The 10,242-nt window shown below is 37.1% G+C and overlaps 1 protein-coding gene across 1 annotated transcript; it reads right to left on the bottom strand.

Moving 5' to 3' along the window:
* ppiab (peptidylprolyl isomerase Ab (cyclophilin A)) lies at positions 1–10,047 on the bottom strand. Its single transcript, XM_056466570.1, has 5 exons — positions 9,884–10,047; positions 7,033–7,063; positions 4,939–5,027; positions 2,861–3,033; positions 1–283 (listed from the first exon to the last, which is right to left on the bottom strand). Exons 1-5 carry the CDS (start codon positions 9,950–9,952, stop codon positions 151–153), a joined length of 495 nt encoding a protein of 164 aa, XP_056322545.1. The 5' UTR covers positions 9,953–10,047; the 3' UTR covers positions 1–150.
* Between the last annotated feature and the right edge of the window lie 195 nt (positions 10,048–10,242).

Below are 10,242 nucleotides of genomic sequence, written 5' to 3'. Positions count from 1 at the left end.
TGAAAGGAATCTGGATTCATCTTTAATCCACGTTTCAGAAGACGTTGCATCCTGGAAACCGTCAGAATACATGAAACAGGAGCGTCTCATTGAGGAATGACCATACAAAAACCAGAGAGAGTGAGGGAACGAGAGAGAGGAGTGGAGGAGTTAGAGCTGGCCGCAGTTGGCGATCACGACCTTGGCGGAGCATTTCCCGCTGCTACTTCCTTTTTTCTCGATGGTGTCCACAACACTTATACCATCCACAACCTTCCCGAACACCACATGCTTACCGTCCAGCCTGCGGGAGAGCATTAGAAAAGGAAAAATATTAGATCATTTGAAAATCTTTATAATAAAAATAAATAAATAATAAAAAGGGAACAAGAAAATATAAAGAAAAAAATGTTAATAAACAGAATCTAAAGATTTGACTTTAAAAATATGAAGATTCGTGAGTTTTAATGCAGTGTTTCCTCTAGGACAGGGGTCACCAATCTCAGTCCTGGAGGTCCGGTGTCCTGCTGATTTTAGCTCCAACCCTAATCAAACACACCTGAACAAGCTAATCGAGGTCTTACTAGGTGTACTTGAAACACCCAGGGAGGTGTGTTGAGGTAAGTTGGAGCTAAACCCAGCAGGGCACCGGACCTCCAGGACCGGGATTGGTGACCCCTGCTCTAGGATTTTTTCCAGCTGTGGTGGCACTGCAGGACTTTTACACAGATCTTCCAACTACCCATGGCGTTATTTCAATAACAAATGTCGAGAGCGCAGTAGAACTAGTCGAGATTGCGTTCATGTAATACCAGCATGCCAATCTCTTTCCTCTAATCGTGCACCCTCAAATGAACACTGCATTTAGTGTGTGTATGTGACGAGTAGGTCTTCAACATTTAATAGATTTGCTGGGAATATTTATGAATGTCTCCAATAGACCTACAGAGCGGCATTAATGCGTCCTGAAGTAAAGTGAAACGGTGAAATCTATAAATAAAGTAGAATTATGGAAACGCTGTTCTTCACAACAGAAAACTACATCACGCTGGCCTCCAACATCACGTCCTGTCAGTCAGTCAGCCAGCATCTCACCTTAAGCCTAGTTCACACTACAAGATTTGAAGCCTGATTTGGAATTAACAAGCTCGCCGACAGATCTGGGAGAAATCTGTGGATGCTCTGCGCTCGCCAGTCTTTATGTGTGAACTACTGAACAAGGCATCAAAGAGGCTCGCTGAAGCGTCGCTGACACCTCGCAGATGGAAATCCAACATCTAGCATGCGGAATATTCCAGAGCAGTCAGCAGACTCGACCCTACGTGCGGTCAGATGTAGTGATGAGCTGCAGCCAATGAGAGAGCATATCAGCATGAGCTGAACACCTGTGTGCTCAGGAGATCAACAGAAACATCTGTGATTGGCCAGAATGGGCATCGATGCGCTGGCTTCATTCTGCCTTAACACGGACATGAGTAGGCTATATTAACAGGGGAACTAGAGTTCTGTAACTATTAGAATCACCGTACTGCTCATTCTGAGCGCTCTCATATAAAACATCATATTGTCACGTCATATTTACATTCAAAACTATTGAGATATTCAAAATCAAGCTCTGAATGTCTGTCATCATATTCAAGGACACCATTACCCTGAATATATTATCATATAAATATGTAGTTAAGATACTAGAACACACAAAGCTCTGGGCCTTGCTTCATTTTCAAACAGGAGCTATTTCCCTGCACAGAATATGCTGTTTTAAAAGATATATCTGGAGTAAATGTATGTTTTTGCTATCAGAGAGTTGTGTTTATGTTAGCAGGAAGTTGCTAGGCAAATATATGCGTGCATATTTAAAGTCACAGTGAAAAGTAGCAGACATGCATGCAGTCGTGTTGACCAATATGGTGATTAAAGGTAGAGATGCTCCGCTCTTTACTGTTCTGTAATTTAGAAAATAACAATGTTAGACAAAAACACACAGATATTCAGGAAGCGTCAGGGTGTTGTAGATATGTTAGTTTTATTTCTGAGTTATTAAATTACAGAAATTAAATTAACTCTCTGTGCATCTCTTTACCCGAGCTGTGCAGATGAGCGATTGATCCGCTGATGCATCAGCTGACTGACCATGTTTTTAAATGCTTTAAAAGCTTGAAACGCTGTCAGTGATGTCATCAGCTCACAAGCAGCCAATAGTGTTCAGCCTTTTCTGACAACTCCTCCCTCAACATTTGATTGGCTGTGGTTTGGTAGCTGGACTGAACTAGTTGTTATCAGATCTTGTAGTGTGTGACCCCCTCTTGTGGATCATTTACATAGTGTCGCGTAGTGTGAACACCACAGAGATTAAAAGACACAAAATCAAGTCATGTAGTGTGAACAGCACAGCGATCTGCTGATGTTTAAGATCCTGTAGTGTGAACAGCACAGCGATCTGCTGATGTTTAAGATTCTGTAGTGTGAACAGCACAGAGATCTGCTGATGTTTAAGATCCTGTAGTGTGAACTAGGCTTTAAAGGGTAAAGTAAATAACCCACAGCACTATTACAGAAAAGTTCACTGTTATAATTCACTTATATTTTAATGTTTTGGTGCGATCATAACCCGCTATTCAAAAAACAAAACAAAAACAGCAGCACCGACTGAATGTTTTGAATGAGAAGCTGTACTGAAGCTGTGGCAGGATGAATTTTGGTGTGGCGCCCCGCCACGGAAGAATAAATGGAGCAGAAACCATGTAATGTCAAATTCTCAATAGTAAATTTTAGAATTCTTTTTACACGTCAAATTGTTCTGTTGATCATCAGTTGCAGAGCAAAAAGCTTAGTGTCCTTCTGTAGTGTGTGTGTGTGTGTGTGTGTGTGTGTGTTTTACCAGTTGGTGTCAGCGGTGCAGATGAAGAACTGCGAGCCGTTGGTGTTGGGGCCGGCGTTGGCCATAGACAGGGTGCCTTTGCCTCCGTGCTTCAGTGTGAAGTTTTCATCCTCAAACTTGTTGCCGTAGATGGACTTTCCTCCGGTTCCGTTGTGATTGGTGAAATCACCCCCCTGCGACAAACAGCAGATAAAACACGGTTGCAGAGTTACCATAACAACAGTTGCAGTAACCTATAAGTAACCTGGGGTCTGTTCTTAGTGTGTGGATTACTCCGTTAGCTGGATTTGGGTTATTGACAATTTAACATGATCCAGGATCCTTTCGTTCTTCAAAACTCATCTGAGAGTCGTTATAGATGCAGATCTGGCAGCTCAAACCTGCTCTGGAGCAGCAGCTGACCTCATATAAACAGGATTAGATACACTTAAGGAAGATGGTTTGTTTGAACTTATTTTTAATAATAATATTATATATATATATATATATATATATATATATATATATATATATATATATATATATATATATATATATATATATATATATATATATATATATATATATATATATATATATATATATATATATATATATATATATATATATATATATATATATATAAATAAATAAATAAATAAAAAGTACAAAGACTGTCACAAACGTTTATTAATATGGACTTTTTAGACACAAACTTGTACTATTTCAGGGTTTCTGCAGATATCATAATGTCAAATTTAAGAGCTTTTTAAGACCATTAAGTACTAAATTTAAGACCTATATCACAATATCAAAAACACCATGCACAGAGAGAAAATAGAGAGAAAAAAACAAAAAAACAAAATCACAAGATCAGTGGTAAAATAAACGTATTCTAATTGAATGGTCCTGAAGACAGGTTAGATGCACTATTGAACTACAGAATAAACAAACAAAAACAAACATCTTAAAAGCTGATTTATTCTTTTGCCTGACGCCGCATCGCACACCTCACGAAACAGACGAGGCTTTTATACTTGACACATTCGCCATTGAGATGACAGGGGGCGGTCAAAAGAAACAGACAGTAAAGTTAGACGGATAAACAGAGAAGTAGAAAGTTTCCGGAACTACATCATATCATTAATATCATTGAAGATTTTTAAACTAATTATTTTTATTATTTATTATAAAGATTTTTATAACCATTCAAGATTTTTTAATTCAAACTTTGATGCATCTCTTGCTTTAGTTCATATCTCAGACACTTCTACCTATTAAAGTTAAATATTAATGGCAACAGAACATGGGTTGCTCTACAGTTATTTATTTTACTTTGCCCACTCAACAATTCTCACATTACTGTCTGGCTAGTTTCTGTCCTCTACTTATGCTAAAAAGGCAATAATGGCCCAATATTCCTGACCATTATCACCAATAAATCCTAGAAACAGGGCAGCAGTATATTGTAAACTGATAGGTTCAAATATTTCATTCCAGTTAAGTAATCTAAATGTAATCTGACTACTTTTGGATTACATTTAGATTACATTACCATAAGTGTATTAAAAGTAACCTAAATGCAATCCAAAAGTAGTCAGATTGAGTTACCATAAGTGTATTGAAAGTAATCTAAATGTAATCTGACTACTTTTGTATCAAATTACCATCGGTGGATGAAAAGTAATCTAAATGTAATCCATAAGTAGTCGCATTACATCACAATCACTTGTGTAGCCTATGAAATTATGTTACATACTACTAATTTTGTGATGTAACTTGTAATCAGTAACACCCTAGCAACCACATTGAAACCTTCCAGAAAACTAATAACTGGAAACCATTGTAACACCCCAACAAACACGGAGATTATTCTGTGTCAAAGTGACGTCAAATAGGGGTTAGCACAAAAGTAATCTAAATGTAATCCAAAAGTAGTCCTATTAAAATCACAATCACTGGTGTAACCTAAGAGACTATATTACGGACTACTAATTTTGTGATGCAACTTGTAATCAGTAACACCCTAGTAACCACCTTGAAACCTTCCAGAAACCCCTAACAACTGGAAACCGTGAGTGTTTATGGTCGCAGCTCACCTGACACATGAACTGGGGGATGACGCGGTGGAAGCCGGAGCCCTTGTAGCCGAAACCCTTCTCTCCGGTGCACAGTGCACGGAAGTTCTCTATCACACACATTAATTATATTATATTAAAAGAGCACAGTGTTAACCCCTTAACTGCCCCGTTTGTTGAACATAGACATGAAAATGACATGTCACACGTAAATGAGTCAATCTTTGGTGCACAGATTTAAGCTTAAAGAAGACAGATGTCAGACTGTAGCATGAAAAATGTTTAAAAAGTTAAAGTAAACAGAAGTGATGTGCCTTTATATTTATGAATATAATAATAAAAGTATAGTTTATAATATTACATAAAATGTGTAATTCACAAAACTTTTGTTTAAGAAAAAAAATAAATCAAAGCTAAATATCAGAACCAGTGATTTTCCAAATATAAATATCAAGACATGAGCTTTCAGTGGGATTTAGTTTGGCCGCAGTACCAGACGTGACCACCATTCAGTTTACATTGATGACTATTTAAGGGCGTCCCCTATGCCTGTGTGTGTTTGAGGAATAAAAGCCTCTTTTCTTCATACTTTTGACAATATTTGTAAAGTAGACAGAATTATAAAGTAGCACATGCAGTTTAGTGGTGTTTGATTTGAATTTGGCCTCTAAAAACGTTTAACAAAAGGTTACATGTGGATTGCTGTAGCAAAGTAATGCTCTATGACTCTGAGGAGTATCCAGGTTGCAAATAAATAACTATGGCACAGTAATCTCTATCAAAATTCAGTCAACACATACGGAAACTAGAGATTTTGATCTTTCAGATGATATATTAGTTTCTCATGACTGCTTTTACGTTTACAATATTATGGTTTAAAAATGGAACCGAAATGTTCACGTAGGTTGTAGATTGACTGTAAATGCTTGTTAATCCATTACTCTTCTTACAGAACTAAAAACAGTGATAAAATATTCATTTACAAGTCTCCAGTGTTTCCCAGTACTGGGTTGCAGCTGGAAGGGCATTCGCTGCGTAAAACGTGCTGGATGGGTTGGCGGTTCATTCCGCTGTGGCAACCCCAGATTAATAAAGGGACTAAGCTGAAAAGAAAATGAATGAAGTCTCCAGTCTTTAGACCTTTCCAGAAATATAATGTTTGTTATGAATAAATTAGGATTTAATTACAAAAAAAAAGTGATGTAAACTTGAGCATCACGGTGGTGGAGAGAGACAACTCGGGGGCACAGCGTTTACAGCACACTTCACTCCCACACACACACTATACCAGTCAACCCTCCCATTTTCCTGAGATTCTCCAGTATTTTACAGTTCTACCCCGCCATCATCCCATCAATCATAAAATATTTATCCCGTATTTTTCATCTTTCTGTGAAGGGTGGCAATAAACATTATAGAGCTGATCCTCCCTATACACAACCCATACTGCTGAATCACCATGGGACGCCCCTTGCCCTTAATGAGAGTCTGTTCTGCTTGTTTTATTCAGGCATGAAAACACTTTAAAATAAAATAGAAAAACAGCAGGATTCATTTCCTTTTCATTACAGGCGCTGTAAGCAATCCTCTAAACAGGCAGTTCATGTTGTCTGACAGATGTGTTACATGGTGATAAATAGATGCTGCGTCTCAAACAGATTCTGTACACACGATTTGATGCGGAGCTCAAGTGGACACTGGGTTTTGGGTGAGTGTTTGAATAGACAAACACATAATAATAATAATAATAATAACAACAACAAAACATGTCAATCTTGGTGTAATTTCTTTTAAACACAACAAATTTAATGTTAAATGAGCATAAACAGTTAGGAAAGCCATGTCTTCATAATATAGCTATTAATTTTAATAGGCTAAACTGTTTGCAGCTTTTTTAATGTAAACTATTTATTATATCTTTCATAAATAATAATAAAACATTACTGACCGGTTCAACAGTTTATTTACAATGACAGACAACAGATGAACATATTTAGTCACATTGCAATGTTGACAGGTATGACACACACACACACACACACACACACACACACACACACACACACACACACACACACACACACACACACACACACACACAAAACTAAGACTCACCAGCGGTCTTCGGCACAACATCAGCTCTCAGCTGCAGAACAGAGAAAACAAATGGAGATCAGCACAGCAGAAACTCTTCAGTCCACACACAATATAATGAACATTTACACTATAAGAGATGGAGTATTGCATATTTAAATCAAGTAGCTTTTCTGACATATTAAAGACTCTGAGAAGAAAAAAAATACATATAAATATAATTATTTTGTTTATTTTTGTAAAAAAAAATAAATAAAAAATTAAAAAAAAGCGCACATACGCACATCACATCCAACAGAAGCTTCTGTATTAAAGTAAAGCTCGACACTGAAATACACATTAAATCTCATTGAAAGCACTAGATTTCCCACATTTGAGCAGTGTTTTCCATTGTAAACAGACTCTCATTTAACATACCTTAATACCTGACTTTTTATTTGAAAATTTCTAAAAGCTCATCTCAGAGTAAATGTGATGTCACCTTGGTATAAATGAGAACATTTCCGCTATACTTTATTGCAATAAAGACACTCTGTGGGTGACTCAGTGGTTAGCACTGTGACCTCACAGCAAGAAGGTTGCTGGTTCGAGTCCTGGCTGGCTCAGTAGGTGTTTCTGTGTGGAGTTTGCATGTTCTCCCCGTGTTGGTGTGGGTTTTCTCCGGGTGCTCCGGTTTCCCCCACAGTCCAAACACATGCGCTATAGGGGAATTGATCAACAACAAGTGTGTGTTATATATATATATATATATATATATATATATATATATATATATATATATATATATATATATATATATATATATATATATATATATATATATATATATATAGTGTGTATGGGTGTTTCCCAGTACTGGGTTGTGGCTGGAAGGGCATCCGCTGTGCAAAACATATGCTGGAATAGTTGGCAGTTCATTCCGCTGTGTCGACCCCTGATAAATAAGGGACTAAGCCGAAGGAAAATGAATGAATGATGACACTGCATTTTTATTTAACATTTTCTATGTATGACATGATTTCAGCATTTAATATATATATATATATATATATATATATATATATATATATATATAAATAAATGAATAAATATATCTGACATGCTCAAATCTGTTTTCAATCCACCTGAAATATTGAATTTATTTATGTTCAACCTTAGAAACATTGATTTATTTGAGTTATACACTCGGAGTATATTAGAATTACAATGATATACACTGTATTTTACTAAAGGGTTTATTTTTTACCATTTTCACTCTTTCAATACTTTAAATTTGACTTTCATGCAACAATACGAGTATATAGTGACAGAAGTGAAGTAGGTTTTATCGTGTAATTGTCATAATGCAGTAACTGTGCTCCAGTGTGATGACAAGTCAAAAAATCCGCTACTTCCGCATTTCTCTGGAAACATCGACCCTGACGGGAGCGCGCGCACTCCTATGCAGATCACCTGCGCGTTCTTAATCAGCTCCTACTATAAGGATGAGCGCAGTAATGAGGCAATAAAAACAAGACAAGAACACACTTAAATTAAAGGCTCAACTGCAGCACTCGCCCCTCCCTTCCCAAAATGGCATCTCGAGTTATAAAAAATGGTGAAAATGGCGTCTGCGTCAAAAAATGCGTGCGCGTACTCGTGTGGAGAGCGCGAGTCCTCCATGTGCGCGCAGCTGATGGGAATTTCGGATCATTTTACCCACTGATTCACGTTCAGCGACATGATTGAATCTTTTTTTATTATTATTAAATAGAAGACTTATTTTTATCTCACATATAAAGTGGCTGATCGTTGGTGTATTTGCATTTATGGATATAAAATGGTGCTAGTATAAAAGTTAAACTCATAAAATAACTTGTATTCACTGTTTAAGCTCATAAAACCCAAAAACGACATGTTTAAAGGGGAAAATTAGGTGTTTGGGAGAAGATTATTTTAATACGAACACAGCAGACCTTAATAAGACGGAATAATTGAGAAAGTTTTAGGAAGACTACTACATAAGGCACAGCTAGGGTCAATATCATATTTAAAGCTATTATATATATATATATATATATATATAAATAAATGTATTTTATCTATAGCATAATAAAATATTTCAACATTTTATTAGAGATTTAAAAGGCTCAAACTTGATAAAGACTCGGGTGAAATTAGTTTGGATACAACAGAACACATCTGTAAGCCATATTTTTGGGAAATTATTACATTTGGCTAAATGCTTACGGATAAAAAGATATCTTAGTTAATGAATAATTTGTCATTATTATTAATATTTTATATTCATAAATAAATTTATCCAAATTCCCCCAGGATTAAATTAGTGGTGTTTAAAGAAGAATTTGTGATCTATTTGAAGACATTAAGGGAGATAAAAAGCTAAAAAAGCGAGATATTTATAATCCTCATTAGATGACTCTGGCTTCATATTTCGAGCTCTTCAACTCACCTGCTGAGTGTGTTTCTTTAGCAGTTATTTTATTTATTTATATATGTGGTGTATTATTATTAATGAGGATGTAAAGACTGTAAACACGTATGATTATGTCAGTCTTTGTGTAATTTTGAGAAGCATTAACGCCTTTCTGATGTTGTTCAGGCTTTGTTAATAATAATAAATGACTCGGGGTGAAAAACTATTTTCCCTGTAGATTGTGCGCATGCGCGAAATACTGAATCACACATTAAAGATTCGAACGAATCGTTTTAGACCGAGTCATCATCAGCAGGCTGTCAGTGTCAGCGCTCATCAAACGGGGGGAAGCCTCGTGTGCGCGCTTCATGCAGAAACGGGTTCACAGCATCACACGCAGATCTTTAACTAAAGAAGAGCCGCTCGCTTTAAAAACATGCAGATTTGTCTCCATACCTCCATCACGATCCTTCCCGCCTCCTTCCCATCGATGGTGATGTCAAAAAATACTTTAGGGTTCGCCATGATGAAGGAATAAACTCGGTCAGTTTATGCAGCTGAATGAATCCCAGCAAACGCCGCAGCTCATCGGGAAGCAGGAACTGTGCGCGCGCGCGGGATATAAAGAAGCCTCTGCCGCGGAGGATCAGCGGAGTGACGTGCGAACGGGCCAATGAGAAGCGACGCGCTTCAATAAATTAGCGACGTGCGGCTTTGGAGGAAGGCTCTTGATTGACGTGCCTATTGGCCGGTTATAGTAGGTAGAAATGACGTAACCGCGTCCCATCCAATGAGCGACGTGCATAAGAAGTGGG

Source organism: Danio aesculapii, chromosome 10, assembly GCF_903798145.1.
Source record: "Danio aesculapii chromosome 10, fDanAes4.1, whole genome shotgun sequence".
Lineage (NCBI taxonomy): Eukaryota > Metazoa > Chordata > Actinopteri > Cypriniformes > Danionidae > Danio > Danio aesculapii.
The sequence above is the reverse complement of the archived record's forward strand: the minus strand, read 5'-3'. Positions and strand labels throughout refer to the sequence as shown.